The sequence below is a fragment of the Urocitellus parryii genome, chromosome 6 (assembly GCF_045843805.1).
Source record: "Urocitellus parryii isolate mUroPar1 chromosome 6, mUroPar1.hap1, whole genome shotgun sequence".
Taxonomy (NCBI): Eukaryota; Metazoa; Chordata; class Mammalia; order Rodentia; family Sciuridae; genus Urocitellus; species Urocitellus parryii.
The window spans coordinates 194,852,368-194,871,952 of NC_135536.1; the positions used below are offsets into that span (position 1 = coordinate 194,852,368).

At 43.3% G+C, this 19,585-nt stretch overlaps 1 protein-coding gene across 2 annotated transcripts in view; it reads left to right on the top strand.

Annotated features, from left to right (window-relative positions):
- Ncoa5 (nuclear receptor coactivator 5) overlaps nucleotides 1-17,759 on the top strand; it is a 32,010-nt gene extending 14,251 nt beyond the window's left edge. The window contains exons 3-8 of one of the 2 annotated variants that reach the window (XM_026408336.2): nucleotides 9,300-9,626; nucleotides 10,884-11,020; nucleotides 11,938-12,064; nucleotides 14,029-14,228; nucleotides 15,560-15,880; nucleotides 16,353-17,759. In XM_026408336.2, coding sequence (XP_026264121.1) covers nucleotides 9,300-9,626; nucleotides 10,884-11,020; nucleotides 11,938-12,064; nucleotides 14,029-14,228; nucleotides 15,560-15,880; nucleotides 16,353-16,942 — 1,702 coding nt within the window. In that variant the 3' untranslated portion in view covers nucleotides 16,943-17,759. Of the gene's footprint in view, nucleotides 1-9,299; nucleotides 9,627-10,883; nucleotides 11,021-11,937; nucleotides 12,065-14,028; nucleotides 14,229-15,559; nucleotides 15,904-16,352 lie in introns of both variants that reach the window. The other variant, XM_026408337.2, reaches the window with a different exon arrangement.
- Nucleotides 17,760-19,585: the final 1,826 nt, after the last annotated feature.

Below are 19,585 nucleotides of genomic sequence, written 5' to 3' on the forward strand. Positions count from 1 at the left end.
CGACTCTTCATTCCAAATGGCTGCCGGTCCAGATGTTAACCCAGGTTTACGGGAAGAGCTGCTTGAGAGATTGCTGCTATGCCTGTGCTGCAGATCCCCTGTTTGCTCGCATGCTTGGGTTACCTGTTTGAGGGGAAATAAAAAGGGCAAAACACTTCACCTCTCAAAAGTCTCCCTTTTTCTTAGTTTTCCTGGAAATAGAAGACATTTTCCCACTGTATTCTTCTTTCCAGTATATACAAAAGAGATAGTCCTGATGTATTCCCTCAAGATATGAATTAAATCGGTCCCTTCTCAGTGAAGAGTTTTAAAATGTTACCATTTGCACCAAAGATGCGCATATTACATTCAAGCTTTCTGGTTCCATAACAACACACAAGTGGATGCAGTGTGTGCAGTTTTGTGTGGAATGCAGATAGATATGATATATTTCATATCTCGTGTCTCTTCAAGGCTCAACTGGATACTCAATATGGATTTTGCCTTTGCCCCTAGGTAATGCCAATTTTCCACAGAAAGTACATAACTAAACTACATCCCACAGTAAACTACATTTCCTACAGTGAACTGAACACTGCTGAATACAGTGAGTTGTAGTCTATACTCATAATTCCACAGGACCCAGGAATATATCCAACTAATTGAGTTCTCAAACATAGCTACCCTGCTTGGGGCAAAAACACGTATTTTATTATAAGAAAAAATGGTTGCTGTATGTTTCATGTACATACTCCTACTTGAATGTGAAGGGAGAGTATTTTCTAGCTACCAGGAATAAAGTATGTTTCTACTCTGCAGAGTTCAAGCAGACCCTCAGGGCAAGGTGGAGCTGCTGTTTGGTGGGGGTTTTTTTGTTTTGTTTTTTTTGTCCATTCTACCCAGGCGGAGGAGTTGAATCCAACACAACAGTCATACCACAACTGTCATGCAAATGCCCTGGCCATCCATTGGTTTCACTGCAGAAGTGGGCATATACATTAGCATTCTGTCTGTCCTCTCAACACTATAAAGAATGCCTTCAGCTTGCAGGTAGATGCCGTGTTGGTTGCTTTGTGAGTATGTGAGTAGCCTGAAGAACATAAATAAATCCTTAGAGCTTCAGCAGTTCCATATGATGCCTGCTTCCATTAGGATGTATCCAACTATGCTACAGATATTGGGCAGTCCCATCTGTATCATTTCCCACATTGTCCCAGTAATTATGGAATAGGGGTGGCTAAGTGTTTGCCTCTAATGATCAGAAACATGGGGCTCCCATTAGAAACTGTAGTTGCCAGGTGGCTTGAAAAGAAACATGGTGTATGTGTTTAATTTTCAAAAGAGCTCTGATGTGTGTTTCTCAACTAAGTGGCTTATCAGGAGAAGTAGGAATTTGTAACTAAAAAGTAAAATCATCATTCCTTCCTCTTTCCTCATGATGCTTGTGATCTCTGGGTACTGGTATCTGTGTTTTTAAAGATTAAAAGAAAGCATATACACATATACATTGCAGAGTAGAGACTAGTTCTTGTTTCTTTTATGCATAGAAATATTTATTTATTTATTTAGGGTACTTGGATTGAACTCAGGGGCATTTGACCACTGAGCCACATCCCCAGCCCTATGTTATATTTTATTTAGAGACAGGGTCTCACTGAATTGCTTATTAGCACCTCACCTTTTGCTGAGGCTGACTTTGAACTCACGATCATCCTACCTCAGCTTCCTAAGCCGCTGGGATTACAGGTGTGCACCACCACGCCCGGCTCTTTTATGGATTGAAAAGGTATTTTATATCATCCTTATAATACTTAGCCAAATGCTTTTAACATTTCAAGTTAAATGTAGATAAGATAATCACACATTTACAGTGTTGGGGAAATCACCAACTCCCCTGGTTGGAATCCAGCATAGCTATTGCTGAATTAATTTCATCCCAGCCTAAAATGCAACTCCATAATTTAAGGGAGGAAATAGTTTTATGCTCCTTTTCTTTTTTAGTAATAGTCCTTCCACAAACATAAACAGCATTGGAGAGGGCCTTTTAAAATGAGCTCCTAGCCAGGTACAGTGTCACACACTTGCAATTCCAGTGATTTAGGCTTGGGCAGGAGGATCACAAGGTCAGAGCCAGTCTCAGCAACTTAGCAAGGCCCTGTCTCAAAATAAAAAAATAGAAAGGGCTGGGAATGTGACTCAGTGGTTAAGCGTCTCTGGATTCAAACCCTTGTACCAAAAATTTAAAAATAAATAAAATGAGTCCCTTACCAACAATATAAATACAAAACTCATCTTTATATACCTCTTACAAACATCACATTCCACTCAGTGTGGTGGTGCATACCTTTAATCCGAGCAGCTCAGGAGGCTGAGACAGGAGGACTGTGAATTCAAAGCCAGCCTCAGCAGAAGCAAGGCACTAAACAACTTAGTGAGACCCTGTCTCTAAATAAAATACAAAATAGGGCTGGGGATGTGTCTCAGTGCTTGAGTTCCCCTGAGTTCAATCCCTGGTACACCCCCAAAAATAAAAATATTATTCCTCAGAACTAATTCTGAAATGAAGTTCTTTGAGTATGGGTGGGGTAATGGCTTCCTGCTTGACTTAAACTCAATAGGACTGACAGCTAGGCTAATTCAGATTCGATTAACAGTCAGTTTTCCCCTTGGTGATAGGTTCCTAACTGGATTCCTCAGCATATCATTTAACATGATGAAATTCCATACAGTCATGCCTATTTGCTTCAGAGAATAAGAATGACCACCTTTCATAAAATTTGTTTTGAGCCCCATTTAAATCCTGAGCAAAGTGTCCTAGATTTTTTATTAAAATAAATAAGCCAAACAAGTTGAACATCATATTCAAAAAAAAGCATCAACATTTTGACCATTGCCCTGATCATGCTTTCTCTCTTAACCAGTAGACCAGAAGTAAAATGTGAAAAATAGGCTAGATGGATAAATGATCAACCTGGTAGGGGCTGATGGTTTCTCTGAGGGTGAATACTACGTATCTCTCTCTCTTTGGGTACATGCTTCCAGTCAAATCCTTGAGGTAGTCCTAAATGTCCCAGTATGTTGACAACACCAAACTTCACTTAATAGCCCTTTGTGCACCCAGTCAAGGTGAACACATGTTCCCAGGAAAGGCGGGGGGACAGCTGCCTTTAACATCTTCAGTGCTGTCTACTTTTAATAAGAAAATTGTTTTTAAGCATGCTGGCACGACCTTTATAATACCTTGTTTTGCTGGACTTTAATCTTGAGTGTCAAAACAGCAAGGTATCTTTGGGAATTTTCACAGGATTATCACCTCTTCAGTTGTCTCTGTAAAACGTACTGTTGGCTTTGCTTTGTGTTTCAGTATCATACCTCCCTAATGACTCCAGCTGTCAGTGTATAATTCTGACAGTATTGACCCAGCCAGGCACAGAATTCTGCATGAAGGATCCCTACTCCAGATCATATTTCAGCCTGAATTCTTATCATTTAATCCCTGGGCCACTTCACTGGACTCCTTGGAGTACATTGCAGAGTTACCATACAAGTTGTCTAGCATTGATATTGGGCATTAGTCCTTCTTCAAAAACTGCATTGTGATTTTGGTTGTTTTAGTTGTTTTCAGAATCATTTCCAGTATAACACTTGTCAAACAAGGCATTGGAGTATCCCCCTATGCAATTGTGGCTCCCAAGTGTTAGAAGTTAAGACTATATGGTATTTTCTAAACCTTAACTTGGTCTACACCAAATGCTCTGCAGAGGATTTCTCCCATATATTTGTGAGTTACGTTGAGCCTGGTACCTCTTTGGTGAAGAGATTGGGGATTGGCTCATCAGAAATAACTTGGCTATGGGTAGGTTTCCTGTATAACCTGAGGTGCTCTCTACTTGTCCATGGGGCCTTAATCCCTTTGATAAGTGAGACAGCTGTAGCTCTAGATGCCTCACAAAGATTCCAGGCTGTGATTACTTCCGTGCTAACACTTGAAGAAGAAGAGTCATTGGTTCTCAGCAAGTACCGCCTCCACTAGTAGAAAAGTCATACCTGTGCTCAAGAAAATCTTCAGTCTGTTTCCTAGGGAGAAGCATGGACACTTAAACATTTGGATCTGCGAGGTGTGAATCTCATTGCACTCCATATCCTACCTGCATCTAATGGCAAAATTCTGCACAAGTCTTTTCTAACAGCATGGAGCCATCGTGGTGAGGGAACAGCATTACATAGCAACAAGTCACCTAAAAATACTTGTGGACAGTATCTATATCAGAGTTCGAAGAGCTGATGAAGGATTTTTGTCAGGGTCAAAAGGCTGGCCCTTCTGAAGAGAATATTCCAGAGAACAGAAAGGAAGAAAGGAGATGACACCCTCTGCCAAAAAAAGGAAGTGAAAGACCGGCCTTCCTCCCGACATGTGCAGCGAGGCTGAGCGCGCCGTGCTGGGCCTGCGTTCAGTCTCTTGCTGAAGAGCAGCTTAAGGTTCATCACAGTCTTCTAAGATGATCATCGTCTTTCAGTTCATGCTATGTAGGCTCTTGGATGCCCAGTGCTCTGCAAGCTCCTTTGGTCCCCAGCAAAAGAAGCACTCCTGCCAGAAGCACAGTGCTAGTCATCTGAACCTTGGTCTTTCCCTTCACCCATCCCTCCCTTTCCTCTACAATGTTTCCCAGTGATATGACTGTTTCTCTCAAGGCAAAGAGCATCCTCCCCACCCCCATTTAGATAAAACAGCAGGATTTTAGTTGTTGGTCACCTTCAGTTTGTGGACTCTGTTGCTGAAATTTATTTAACCACTGTTCAATTTCCTTTTAGCCACTAGCGACATGGGACCTGAGGGTATGCTGCATTGGTTTCCCTTAGTAAAATACCTCTGGTACCATGCAACGATATTGTGAACCTTATTTTGCTCAGAAACCTCTTTGTAACTTATCATCAGAGGTCAAGCTTCTCATGCAGAAGGCTTTGTCTCCTCTGCACTCTGAATCCTACTTTTGTGAGCCTTGTTCTTGTTTTGAGAAAGATGGTGGGGCCAGCAACAGGAGCTCTTTTGTTCTAAGGAGTTCTTTGTTTGGATCCTAAAGTGATCCTAAAGGGTTTTTGTTTGTTTTTGTTTCCAGAAGAACAGCAGTCTGCTGTGGTGTTCATCTTTTGGATACAGGGGAGAAGCTCCCCCTTTTCATTTCAGAGAATTATTATCTTCTCTGTTCCTACTTCCTCTACTACCTTACCCTTGGTTCTTTTCCCCCATGTGAATATCTCCTCTCCTACATTTTCTGACAACAGGCAGTTGAGAGGGAATTAGTGGTTGTGTTGTGGAAGAACTGTAGATTCTTTGAGGGAAGGAGAGGGACTTGCTGTCTCAAAACTGGAAGCATGGACCCCGATTTTGCAAAAACAGGGTTGTAGTCAAACTGCAGGGGCAGGTTCTGGCAGGTAAGTAAGGGTTTTTAATTGATTCAAAAGAATGAGAACCATGGTATTGGAGATGTAGCTCAGTGGTACAGTGCTTACCTAGCTTATGTGAGACCCTAGGTTCCAACCCAGCACCTTAAAGAAAAAGAAAAAAGAAAACCAAATAATAGCATTTACTGTCCTAAATCTGTGAATAACATGCTGTGACATGGTGTTCTTATCTGCCTCCCCACCGCCATTTCCACCAGCTTCAGGCTTTGTGTGTGCTGGTCTGTGGTCTGTCAGGTTCATGGTAGTTCAGTCCTGATTGCCAAGAATACTTGAAATCTGATTCCACCTCTAATGACTACTTCTAACTGCTCCCTAAGGCTGGTTTATCCGCTGATCATTAATAGTACAAAAATACTCCACAGTTGTCACTTCCTATTGGATCTACAGTGTTGGCCCACATTGTACACTACATTAGGTGTTATACATGTTAGGAGGATTATGTGACATAATAGGGGAAATTGAAAACTGTGGTTAGTCTGTACTTCATTCTGATAAAAACTGTTTAGCTCTCCTCATTTAAATCCCCTAATCTACCATATGGTTGCTCCCACAAATCAAGCATAGCAGTGAACCTAAAGACACATGACAAGACTGCTTGCCTGTAGTCCCAGCTACTTGGGGCTGAGGCAGGAAGGTCACTTGAGTCCAGGAATTCAAGACCAACCTGAGCAGCATAATGAAACTTTCATCTCAGAAAGGAAAAACATACATGCATATATTTCTTTTTTTCTTTTTGAGATAAGAACTTCTCATGGAAGCAGAATAGATATTTAATTGTGTGTGCTATGTCCAGGAGGATGAAGTGAAGTTGAGATTTTCTGTGAAGCTAATGGCACTGTGATTAATGCCTTGTGTAATCATGGTAAATAATAGAAGTTAAACAAAATACAGTGCCTGCTTTTGAGAGGCTTTAGTTTAGTAGAATAATTCAAAACATTTAACATTTACTGAGCTCCATGCTCTGTCCTAGGGATACAAAGCCTTCCCTGTTTGGGAGGGAAGTTATGTGGACAAGCAATGTGGTATTAGGTGATTTTGATGCTTGGTTAATATTGTAGTAGACTTACACAAACTAAAATGGCTACAGTGCCACTAGGCCATCAATGGGACCACCAATATATGCACAGCCCGTCGCTGACTGAAACCCATGTGGTGCATGACTAAATAAGAACAGATTGAAGTAGGTACTGGAGCAAGATGCAACATATTTATAGAGTATCTGCTGTGGGCCGGACATTGTTCTACATAAAGAAGAATCAAACATAGTCCTTGTCCTTGTGGAGCTTGCGATCTAGTAGGGCAGAGAGACATTAAACAAATAATAGATAATGTCAATTTGTGGTAAATGAATAAAAATGCGCTTGGGGTGCAGATGTAGCTCACTGGTAGGTTGCCTGCTTAGCATGCAGGAGGCACTAGGTTCAATCCTAGCACCACAGAAATAAACACCAAGTGCTTGAAAATTTTCAGGGCACAGGAAGAAGGGATATTTCCATGCCAAGACCTGAAAAGTAAACCTGGGTTCATTCCTGTTGTTCAAGTAATAGAATCAGGAAAGATCTGGGCTAGTTGTAGATGGAAATTTAGTATCGCCCAAAAGTGGTGAACTAGGGAGTGGGTGTGACAGGGTTGGAACAGATCGGAGCCAAGACTGAGCAGGACCTTTCTAGCCTTGGTAGAGATTTGAGGTTGCATTCTAAATACTGTGAGAAATCAGTGAAGGGCTTTTGCCTATTTGAATGATCACTCTAGAGTGATCTTTCTGGAGGAAAATCAGAAAAAAGGCAGACTTAGCAAGACCCTAAAAGACACTTTCCAAAACATGTCTGGGGATGTAGCTCAGTGGTAATGTGCCTGGATTCAATCCCCAGAATCAAAAACAGAAGAAGAAAGGAAAGAGCAGGAATGGGAAGGGTCCTTTCAAATGTTCTTCCTGTGGTTTGGGGAATGAGATGATTATGAGTTGGCTTTCAGTAGAACCAGTGAGTTAAAAGTGGGCAGAACTGATGCCAACCGCAGAGAACAAATGAACAGAATTTGGAAATGTGGATAAAGAGTGCACACAGTTTTAGGCAAAGAATAGCATCTATTTTCCTGGCTTGAGCAATAAAGTAGTTAAGATGTGCCATTTATTGAAGTGGGCATTCCCTGGAGGAATAACCTAGGTTTTTTTGGGGGGAGGGGGGGAGGAGGGATCAGAATTCAGGGCAGGTTTTATGGAGGAGGTAATCTTTAAAGTGGGTCAAACACTAGACTTGTTAAAAGTGGGGGGAAAAGATCAAAATAGATAAAAAGTGCTCCGAGAGTTGAGCAGGAAGTGACCTCGGCAGTTATTAGAGAGGTTTCTTGAGAGACCCAGGACATGAATTTACCTGTGGGGATTGGATGGCACCTGGACTGGTCTAGGAAAAAAAAAAAAACTGCAAGTAGGGAAACCATATGAACAAAAAATAAGACACGTTATGTGAATGAAGTCATGAGAACAATTTAAATAGAACAGGAAGATTGAGCCAGGAGAGAAAAAAGAGGTAATAGAAAGGAACACAAGTTTATTTTTTTTCAATAGGGGTGTCCAAGGGCTTGGAATTTAAGCTGAGATTGTAAAAGGTGAATATTGGCATTTTAGGATGGTTGGTATGATGTTTATATGTCAAATGAATTAAAATAAAATTGGGTTTTGTTTCAGTTTTGTTTTTTGGAAATTTTTATTAGTGCCAGCATAGAAGTAAGGGCTTCAGTTGGATTTACAAATCTAGAGGGAATGAAAAGAAAAAGGGGCTGGGGTTGTGGCTCAGTGGTAGAGCACTTGCCTAACATGTGCAGGACCCTGGGTTCGATCCTCAACACCACATAAAAACAAATAAACAAAATAAAGGTATTTGTCCATCTACAACTAAAAAAAAAGAGAAAGAGTGAATAGGACTCAGGTGACTTAATGGGAATAGGGGCGGGGAGAAACAAAGTTAACTTTCAAAAACTTAAGCCTTAGTAACTGGGTAGTTGCTTTTTGGCCAAAGTGAATAAAGTTGGGAATGGGACTTAATTGAAGTAGAAAACTTTTGGTTTGAATTATGTTAGGGATGGGTTTACAGTGGAGTAAAATGTCTCATGAAGAACACTGAGTAAGAGCAGATCAAGTGTATTTGTGATTTCAAACACTGTTTAAAAGCAAAACCTTGGGCAAAAAGAAATCAGATTCTATATAAACACTTAGATTAAGAAAGACCACTATTATATAGTTCTGTAAAGAAGAGAAACTGATTGTTCTTGATTCTTTGTGTATAGTATTGTGCTTGCTTTTTTTCCCCTCAGTTTGATTGTCTTGCTATATATTTTAAGTGAGGTTTTCTGTACTTTAACAACAACTTTTTTCACTTTGTATGAGATTTTGCTGTTTGTTATACAGTACAGTAAGTGTTGGCCCTTACTCTATCCCTTCTGCTTGCTTTTTCCCCCTGTAAAGTCTCTTTTGAACAAATCCAATGGGAGAAAATAGATTTGGGGGAAAAGCACTTTCACTTTGAAAACCCATTGAAATTGAGATTGAAATAACAATTGGCATATGCAAGGAATATCAAATTACTCCCTAAAGCCTGGTGAATACTATTACCTCAGTCAAAAGTTTTGGCTTTTGATTATTCATTCTTCCTTTGATGTCATAATCTTTTGAGATTCTCGAACCTTCTAAACTAGTTGCTGACCAGAAGGGTCAATATCCTTAAAATTTAGTCATATTCTGTTTATCACCCGTGTTTTAGGGAAAGGCACTAGAGGGTGGGGGCTTCCTTCTGTAAAGAGCTGAAGGGTTGGCTCTCTGCAGTCTCTTTGTCTTAGCATCTTCTTACTACCTCCCACAGGGATCCCTATGGCTTTGGAGATAGTCGAGATACAAGGCGTGATCGATCTCCAATCCGAGGAAGTCCAAGGAGAGAACCCCGGGATGGCAGAAATGGCCGGGATGCCCGTGATAGCAGAGACATTCGAGACCCCCGAGACTTGCGGGACCACAGAGACAGCAGAGACATCCGGGATCACAGAGACAGCAGAAGTATGCGCGATGCTCGGGACATGAGGGATCTTAGAGACTTTCGTGACCTAAGAGACTCTAGGGATTTTCGAGATCACCGGGACCCCATGTATGACAGATACAGAGACATGAGAGACTCCCGAGAGCCTATGTACAGGTACTTACATGGCTACCATGCTTCCTTTTTGTTAACAGCCTTTGTGTGTTTTGCTGAATTAAGTGACAGCTCTATAAAGGCAGTGACTTTATCAGCCTTACATTTTCTGAATATATCAAGTAGTAGACATGGTGCTGGTGCTCAATAAATTTTGCTGAAATGTGTGAATGATTGATTAGTTATGCTTAGTGAATGAATCTGGATTTTTCTAGGTCCTGAAAACAAAAAAGTACAAAGTTGTTGGCAAGGCAAAAACCCAGGGAGGAGATACACAAATAGCCAATAAATATATGAAAAGATGTTCCATGTCATTAGTCATCAGGGGAATGAAAATGAAAGCCACAGTGAGATACCACTTCATATTTACTAGGATGGTTATAATAATTTTTTTTATGTGTGTGTGGTACTGGGGATTGAACCCAGGGCCTCCTGCATGCAAGGCAAGCACTCTACCAACCAAGCACTCTATCCCCAGCCCCACATAATAATTTTTTTTATACAGAAAATTACGAGTATCTTCAAGGTATGGAGAAATTGGAACCCTCTTACATTGCTGGTAGATGTGTAAAGTGGTATATAGCCCCTGTGGGGAAAAATTTGGTAGTTCCTCAAAAAGTTAAGTATAAAATTATCATGATTCATTAGTTCTATTCCTGAGTATATACCCAAAGGAATTGAAAAGAGAGCCTCAATTATACATGAATGTGCATAGCAGCACTATTCATACAAGACAAAAACTAGAATCAATCTAAATGACTATCAAGAGATGAATGGATTTTTAAAATGTTATAGATACATACAATGGAATATTATGTGGCTATAAAAACTCATGGAGTTCTGATATATGTTAAAACATGGATGGCCCTTGAAAACATGCTAAATGAAACAAGTCAGACATACACACACACACACAAAATTCCCAGTTATTGTATGCTTCTACCTATATGAAATATCTGGAATAGGCAAATTCATAAAGACTGAAAATAGATATTACCAGGGGCTAGAGAGAGGGAGGAATAGAGAGTTACTGCTTCATGAGCAGAATTTCTGTTTGAGGTGATGGAAGTTTTGGAAATAGATAATGGTAACATTTGTACAACATTGTAATTCCACTGGATTCTACACTCAGAAATGGTTAAAATGGCAAATTATTATTATATATTTACTACAACTTCTAGGTCTTAAAATTTTTTCTTAATCTGGTTTTTGCATGTAGGACAGAATTTTAACTTGGTGAAAACTTCCCTAACTTTTCAGGAGAGAAGGCTCTTATGATCGATACCTGCGGATGGATGACTATTGCAGGAGAAAGGATGACTCTTACTTTGACCGTTACAGAGACAGCTTTGATGGACGAGGCCCTCCTGGCCCAGAAAGTCAGTCTCGTGCAAAAGGTAAAGTAGCAGAAACAGTCTATTCCTAGTACTATGGTAAAACACTACAAAAGACACTTAATAACCAATACCCCAGTTGAAAGGGGGCTAATACATAGTTGGGCAGGCAGGTCATTAAAAGAAATAAAAATAGCTTGTTAATGTTTAGAGAACATTCAGTTTGAAAATAATTTTTAAGTTCAAATTAACACCATCATCTGGTCTAGTCATACATCAAGAAATACAAAATTCCAGAAATGAGAAATGAACAGAAGATTGGAGCAGAAAACATTAAATGCTTGCTTTTGTGCTCATTGACTAGCTATGACTGTCTGGAATATTTATACAAAATGGGTTTTTGTTTGTTTCTTTATCATTTTTACCTGATCACATCTCTCTTTTTTAGGTAAAGACAACCTTGGGTCTGTTTATTTATTTATTTATTTAATTTTAGAAAAAGCATAAAGGGTTTATTTAGTGAAAGGAAATATGTCCCAGGGGAATGTGGAGTAAGCTGTCTCAAGACAGGAAGTGTATTTTTCTCAATACACCTTTTTTTTAGTGAGCTGGGTGTAGTGGCAGTGCATGCTTGTAATCCCAGAGATTCAGGAGACTGAGGCAGGAGGATCAAAAGTTGGAGGCCAGCCTCAGCAGTTTAGAGAGACCCTTAACAACTTAACAAGACCCTATCTCAAAATAAATACTAAAAATGTAGGGCTGGGGTTGTAGCTCAGTGGTAAAGTGCACCTGTGTTTAATCACCACTACCAAAAAAAAGTCTTGTGCCTTTTAATCTATTTCATTTTTATGAACTTAATAGTAAAAAAATATATATTATTATTTTAGGAGGTAGATGTAAGAATTAATTTAGAGAGTCCTCTGGCTTATTTTTGTAGAAGGACAGTCCTTATTTTAGATTTCCCTGGTGGTATCTTGCAGAGCGTTTGAAACGTGAGGAACGGCGTAGAGAAGAGCTTTACCGTCAATATTTTGAGGAAATCCAGAGACGCTTTGATGCCGAGAGACCTGTGGATTGTTCTGTGATTGTGGTCAACAAGCAGACTAAGTAAGACCCCTTGGATACCTCTCCCTAATAAGGAGATGGGTCAGAAGAAAAGTTCAGGCTCCTGCTTAGCTGCTTACCCACTGAACTTGGGCTTGCCCACTGAATTCTGGTATTGTTATGAGCATTAGCCAGAGTTCTTTGAGTTGTAGGTGACAGAAAACTCAATTGAATCTGCCTTAAATCCAAAAGGGAAATTTTTGGATTGCTCAGCTGGGAAGTTCAGACATGGCCTCATCCATGATCATACTGTGTCATCAGGACTGGTCTCTGGTTGGCATCTTGGCACAGCTTCCCTCCGTGTTTCCATTATTCTCATGCAGGTTTTCTACTAGAAAAGGCAGACTAGCTAGATAAGTGTTTTCTGAGCTTAACAAGCCCTTTGAAAGAGAGCTTCATTTTCCTGTGCTACTACCTAAAGTCCTGGATTATTCTCATTAGATTGGCCTGGCTCACTTTCCCCATCGCTGATCTTGTCACTTTGGCCAGGGGTATTAGAATGCCATGTCTGTACCCACCCTAAAGCTGGAGGTGGGGTTAGAGCCATGTGAACTGAGAGTGGGAGAGGGAGTAGGTATTAATCAAGCAAAGCAATAGTTCCCCTTCTGTGGGACAGTCCCAAATCCCTAATACTTTGGGAAGCACATGTCTGGGTTTTCCAACCAAAACTGTGCCTGCTTTGTGAAGGGCCCTGGCCTTGCAGAACTGTTAGCTGACCATGTTAGCCAACCCAGAATTGATAGCACAGCTCTGTTTCACCTCTACATTCTCACCTGGGAAGAGGTAGAGCCGAGAAACAGAAAGAGAGATGGCAGCTTGCAGTCTCGACGGTAGCTGTGTTCCCTTTCCCCAGTTGGTTAGTAAATAACATCATGTATTTTCTAGTAGTTTGGGGTTAAAGAGCTAATTTCAAGTCAGTGACTAGGGAAATAGGTGTTGAGACACCAAGCAGCAGGCAGAGTTCACAGGCTCTGGGCAACCTTGTTCAGAGATAAATGCTGCTTTTACTGTAGCTTTTTCTGGATAATACATGATAATATTAGCTGTCCTTTTCTGAGCACCTACTTTGTACTACCCCATGCTAGGTGCTTTACGTAAATTATTTTTAATCTTCACAGTAATCATGTTATATGTGTATTCCTTCAGCAAGTGTAGATACTAGGTTCAAGGTCTGTAATAGCAACAATAAGCAAACACACAGCCCTTTCCTCTTGTGGATCTCACAACCTGTTTGGAAAATGAAGAAAAAAATATGCGGGTGATGAGAAAAGAAGAGACTATCAGAGATCTAATTAAATTGGAAGGAAAGTAAAGGAAATGACATAGGAGCTGAGCCATATTATTACTGTTTCATTGGTTAAAAAAAAAAAAAAAACATCTGAAATTGGTTAAGAGTTTTTTTCATTGGATTTACTTAAACATTCACAATTGTGCAAACAAATGTTGGGGCTGGGATTCAACTTTTTAGCATGAATGCCTGTGTTTTCCCACTGTTATGCAGACTGCCCAAAGGCAGATAAGTGCTGCAGGTCTTAGGCAGCAGGATGAGCTAAGGAAAGACCACTGGACTAGAGAATCAACAGAAGTGTATCAGGGCTGGGGATGTGGCTCAAGCGGTAGCGTGCTCGCCTGGCATGCGTGCGGCCCGGGTTCGATCCTCAGCACCACATACAAAGATGTTGTGTCCGCCGAGAACTAAAAAATAAATATTAAAAAAAAAAAAAAAAAAAAAAAACAGAAGTGTATCAAATACTGGACTACTGTCAGATTCCTCTGTGACCTCAAGTAGGTCACAGCCATTCTGGAAAAGCCAGTGGAAGGAGGATGGTCTAGATCCTTGGAACCTCAGGGGGGAATTGGGGGTAGAATTTGAATTCTCTGCAGGCACATGTGCAGCTAAAGTGCAACAGTGTGCAGACCGAGAGTTGGTCAAGAAGCACTGACCTGGATCCGGTTTACTCTTGCAGAGATTACGCTGAGTCTGTGGGGCGAAAGGTGAGAGACCTAGGCATGGTGGTGGACTTGATCTTCCTCAACACAGAGGTGTCACTTTCTCAAGCCTTGGAGGATGTTAGCAGGGGAGGGTCTCCTTTTGCTATTGTCATCACTCAGCAACACCAGATTCATCGTTCCTGTACAGTCAACATCATGTTTGGAACCCCACAAGGTATGGAGACCCAAATAGGCCAGAATCTCAGAGGGCAGTTGTTAGCACTTTAATTTTTCTATGCCTAAAAAATAGATTTTGGGCAAATGACTCACGTATCAGCTCAAACACAGTAGGCCCCCCTCCCTAAGTTTAATGCCCTAGAGGAGATTTACATATCATTTATTAGTCTTATTTTCTCAGCGATACAGTTCTGAGTCTTCTTTCTACTTAGCCATTAGGTGTATGCAGTATATTTGATCAGCTCTGAGGTAAGAGGGGATAGTCTGTAGCATTTGTTGATTTCTATGGTATAAATACCCCCGGTATGTCCCATTTCAAGTCATGAAGGTGAAGCACTGAAAGTAGAGTTGGAAAGAAATGCACCCATTGAGCTCTGGCCAGTGAGATCTGGCTCCCGCAGATCTCTGGTGCACACTGTGCTGAAATGCAATAGAATCCTTGCTTTCACCCAGCGCTCTAATGGGAACAGAGACTATCATAGACAGGATCCTGGTACTGTGCTGGAGAAGTAAGTAGGTGGGCTGCGAGGACAGGGAAGAGGTTCTGACCCCTAGATGCCCTTCAGTTCCTTCTCCAAAGTAGCTTTTAGTGCTTTGATACCCAAGTGTGGAGACTTAGCTAGCTGTGCCCTACTCAGGGCTCTTACAACCTGGACTTTCCCTTTCCCACCACACCCAGGATCTCTCTTGGCCAGACTAGCTGTGCTCATAGCCTCAGAATATGTTGGGATCTCTGGTGAGTCAGTTGTCTCCACAGAACAGTCCTCAAGATGTGTGAGGACAGTTAAGAAAGTTCTGAGACGTCTTCTCTCCATCCTGCAAAGTCGTTGCCCACTGGTAGAGTGCGAGGTTATTTGGGGTCACAATTTGATCTTAATCCATGACTTTTGAACTGATGAATTAAGAAACAGTAGGCCAGCTCTGTCCTGAGGTGCACAGTGGAAAGCCAGGCTTTACAGAGGGCTTTTTGGCCTCCTGCTGCTGGTCTCGAGGCTGCCGGCCTGCCTCCCATGGTTACTCACCACATGGTCTGTTTGAATCTGTGGGAGGCTGTCATGTTTCTTTGGGTTTTACTACCAGTCTGTGATCTAGGAATTTCCCCAAAGAAAGAGCTCTATACAAAGGTGGGCATTCCCCACCAAGGATAGCCATTCCCCTCTCCTCCCCTCCCCTCCCCTCCCCATCCCACCCCCATCCCAGTCTCAAGGCTTTTTGTCATCAAAATGGTTTTCTTGCTAGTTTGAGGCTAGGAAAGGCTTGGTAGAGTACAGCAGGTGGGCACTCAGATCTGTCATAGGAGAAAATAACTCATGTCGTTCCCTCCTACAGAGCATCGCAACATGCCCCAGGCAGATGCCATGGTACTGGTGGCCAGAAATTATGAGCGCTACAAAAATGAGTGCCGCGAGAAGGAACGTGAAGAGATTGCCAGACAGGCAGCCAAGATGGCTGATGAAGCCATCCTCCAGGAAAGAGAGCGAGGAGGCCCAGAGGAGGGAGTGCGTGGGGGGCACCCTCCTGCCATCCAGAGCCTCATCAACCTGCTGGCAGACAATAGGTACCTCACTGCCGAAGAAACGGACAAGATCATCAACTACCTGCGAGAGCGGAAGGAGCGGCTTATGAGGAGCAGCACCGACTCTCTGCCTGGTGAGCTACGTGGCAGGGCCGAGGTGAAGTTCTGACTCTGCATTTCTCTAATCCCCAGGCTCTGTTGGGAGGGTGTCAGCCCAGGGCTCCCTGGGTGGGTGAGGGAGACGAACCCATCCCTTGGGTTCTCTCACGGGCCATCCATGCTAATTTGATTAACGATAACTTTAAGATTCACGTACTGAATTCTGACCCCCGTGATGCACTGAGGTGGGCTAGTATTGCCGGCTCCCTGGTAGTCAAGGTGGATGCCACTCTGACCTTTGCTTTTTTCCAGTTTTCTTTGGAAATGGGGCTATTGTCTGTAAATAGCACATATGTACCATGAAGTGGCCCCTTTGGGAAATTGATGTCATTGTCTGTGTACCATGTGATGATGTGATTCAGTGATTGTTTTTCTTCCCTGGGCTGCTCGGCCTCCTGCCCTTGGGGGGTACTTTCAACCAGATGCTTCCCTCTTTTTGTCTTCCAGGCCCGATTTCCCGCCAACCACTCGGGCCGACCTCGGGTGCCTCGCTGAAGACACAGCCAAGCTCCCAACCGCTCCAGAGCGGCCAAGTGCTCCCCTCTGCTACACCCACTCCAGCTGCACCCCCCACCTCCCAGCAAGAGCTTCAGGCCAAAATCCTCAGCCTCTTCAATAGTGGCACGGTTGCGGCCAATAGCAGCTCCGCATCCCCCTCAGTTGCTGCCGGAAGCACCCAGAACCAGAATTTTTCCACAGCAGTGAACAACCAGCCTCAGCAAAGATCACAGGCCTCTGGCAATCAGCCTCCAAACATTTTGGGACAGGCAGGATCTGCTCGGAACATGGGCCCCAGGCCTGGGGCTCCATCCCAAGGGCTGTTTGGCCAGCCCTCCAGTCGCCTGGCACCTGCTAGCAACATGGCTAGCCAGAGGCCCATGTCATCCACAGGCATCAACTTTGACAATCCAAGTGTACAGAAGGCTCTGGACACTCTGATCCAGAGTGGCCCTGCTCTCTCTCACCTGGTTAGCCAAACCACAGCACAGGTGGGGCGGCCCCAGGGCCCCATGGGATCTTACCAGAGGCATTACTGAGGCTAAATTGTTCAACCATCCCTAGTCCCCTCCTCCCCTGGCCTCCTTCCACTTCATTCTAAATAGAGTTGTTTGGAGGATGTTGTCTGCGGCTCCAGGTCTGCACCGAGTGTCATGAGTTCCTACACCTGCGCTCTCTTCTGCCCAAGGCTGTGGCTTACTCCTCACAGAGTCAGAGCTTATACTGCATTTGGGGGTGTATCTTTTTTTGTTTTTTGGTAGAAAATATCTCTGGGGTCACCGAGTAGTCCAGGCATCTGGGCTATTTATATTGATGGGGCTTCCCTGGTTCCTCTGTCTGTCGGATTTGTGGGGGAAAGGAAGAAGCCACATCTGAGCTGGCATTTGTCATGACAGTAGCCACCACCTTTGCTTATTTTGATCCTGCCTAGTCTTGTCCTCCTTGCACGTGTTGACCAGAGCTGGAGCTCCTGCCAGAGTTCACAGAGAAGCCGCCTGGACTTGGCAGGCACAGTGTCGTCACCATGCGCCATCCCATGTGTATGAGATCCTGCTCGAGGCTCAGATCAGCACCCGGCCGCGAGGAGGAGCCACAGAAGGAAGGTCTCCTGCCTGCAGCAGGGGGATGACCAATTGGAAGTTTTGGGGGCGATACTTGTTTCTTGTTTTGTTTTCATTTTGGAGGATCCCTAGGGGAGGACTGAACAGCTCCAGTCACCAGCAGTTTGGCACTAACTCTTCCCCCAAAACATCTCTGTCAGCACCTCCCTCTCCAGTGGCACTCCAGGGAGTGGATCTGAGAAGGCAGCTTGGACTCTGACAGTGGATCCCATCGTTTCAGTGATTTGTTTTGAGAGTTTAGCTCAAAAACCCAGGCTGTTGTTTTCATCTGCCTCTTGTTCTGTTTCCTGAGCAGCAGGAGGTAGGGACCATTTCAGTGTCATACTGTTGGTAGCTGGACATGTTCTCGATGCAGACGGTGTTCGTAACCTTTGAGCCAGAGTGAGATGTTGGAGGGCCTCTGGCTGCTGCTCTGAATGGAGCCGAAAGAAACCACCCTCTCCCTGGGGCTGTGCCCACCCGAGCCCCGTGGATCGTCTCCAGGGGCCTCTGGCAGGGCTGAGGGCAGAGACTTCAGCTGGGTCCCTGCCAGTGGCTGAGCAAACAGTGGTTTCAAAACTCAAGGTCCCCAAATGACAGCATTTTATGTTCTGACCCGTTTGTGTTATATAGTGTTTTTTTTTTTTTTTTTTCCTTTTTGGAACTCTTGTGTTGTTAATAAAATGAATGATTACTTTTTAATTAAAATGAAAAAGTCAACACTGTGTTCATCTTTCTTGGGTGTCGATGGTATCTGCAGCACCTCTTTGCAGGGCACTTTTTCCGGGGTTAGAAGGTGAGGAGCCCCTTCCTTGAGGACTCTGGTCTGCCACTGCTTGTCCTCGACTTAGGGTCAGGCCTCAAAACCTCTTCACCCTGCTGGAGCCTCATGAGTTTCTACACCTGCTCTCTCTCCTGCCAAGTCCCACAGCCTCTCTGTGCAGCTCCCCTAGTGAGAAGCTGTCCTGATAGTTCAGGGCAGAAGCCCACTGGCTAGTTATGCCGTTCAGCATCCTGCTTCTGGCAGACATGCAGTGTCAAAAGGTGGTCCCCTTGTTCTAGGGAAAGAAGGTTGTGAGGGGGTCTTCTCTGGCTGATGGGGAGGGGAACACTTCTGTTTCGATCTCATCTCAGCTGGTGCTCTGTGCTCGCTCTTGTGCAGGTAGCTGGTGTACTCTCCAGTCAGAACCTGAGCGCTTTAGAGAGCCCCCTAGACACCTAGGAAGTGATCCTTGGGCAGTGCTTGCTGGGACAGGGCCCCAGTGCTGCCCACACACAAACTGGACAGCCAGACCCGGTGCATTCGCTTGCCTCTTCTGTCAGCAGAGTTCAGTGTTTCTGACAGAGTCCAGTTCCTCCTTGAGGGCCCCCTGGAGTTCCAAATAGCACACCTCAGGCCATGAAGGGTATCATAAAATTATTTTTATTGCATTTTGTGCAGACGAGAGTCTAAAAAATTAATACAGTAAAAGCCTTAAAGCATTAAATGGGAGCATTCAACAATAAAGGAAAGAACGAAGCCTCTCCTTTTCGTATTGGCACGAAGAACACAAGGTCAATACTGAGGCAGGATGCGGAATACTGAAACACTGAAAATTAAAGGCAGGCCTAGTAATAATAGTAATAAATACTCTGGATTTGGTTTGCAACCTCTCCTATTTACAAGGTTCTCAACTTCATTGCATTGCCCTGCACATAGATCTTCTAAAACAAAAGCAACACTAGTTAATCACTACAAAGCTATTGAAATATTGCACTCAGAATAAAAGTCACTTGAATGGACATGAAACATCTAGCTACAGTGATTATAAAGATAATTTGATGAATGACGTGATAACATTCATAACAAATATTGCACATGTAGCACAGAAAACTTGGGTTTTTGTTGTGGGATGTTTGTTTCATCAACGGAAACTTTGCTCTTGCCAACCAGAGGGTCTGGGCCCAGATAGTGCAACTTTGGTTCCCTAATTGGTGTTGACCACCACCACCACCCAGCCCCACCACTTTAAACCAAAATGCTCAGGCCCCCAGAAAGCAGGACCCATGGTTCTCGGAGGGCTTTTGGAAGATGCAGGGGGC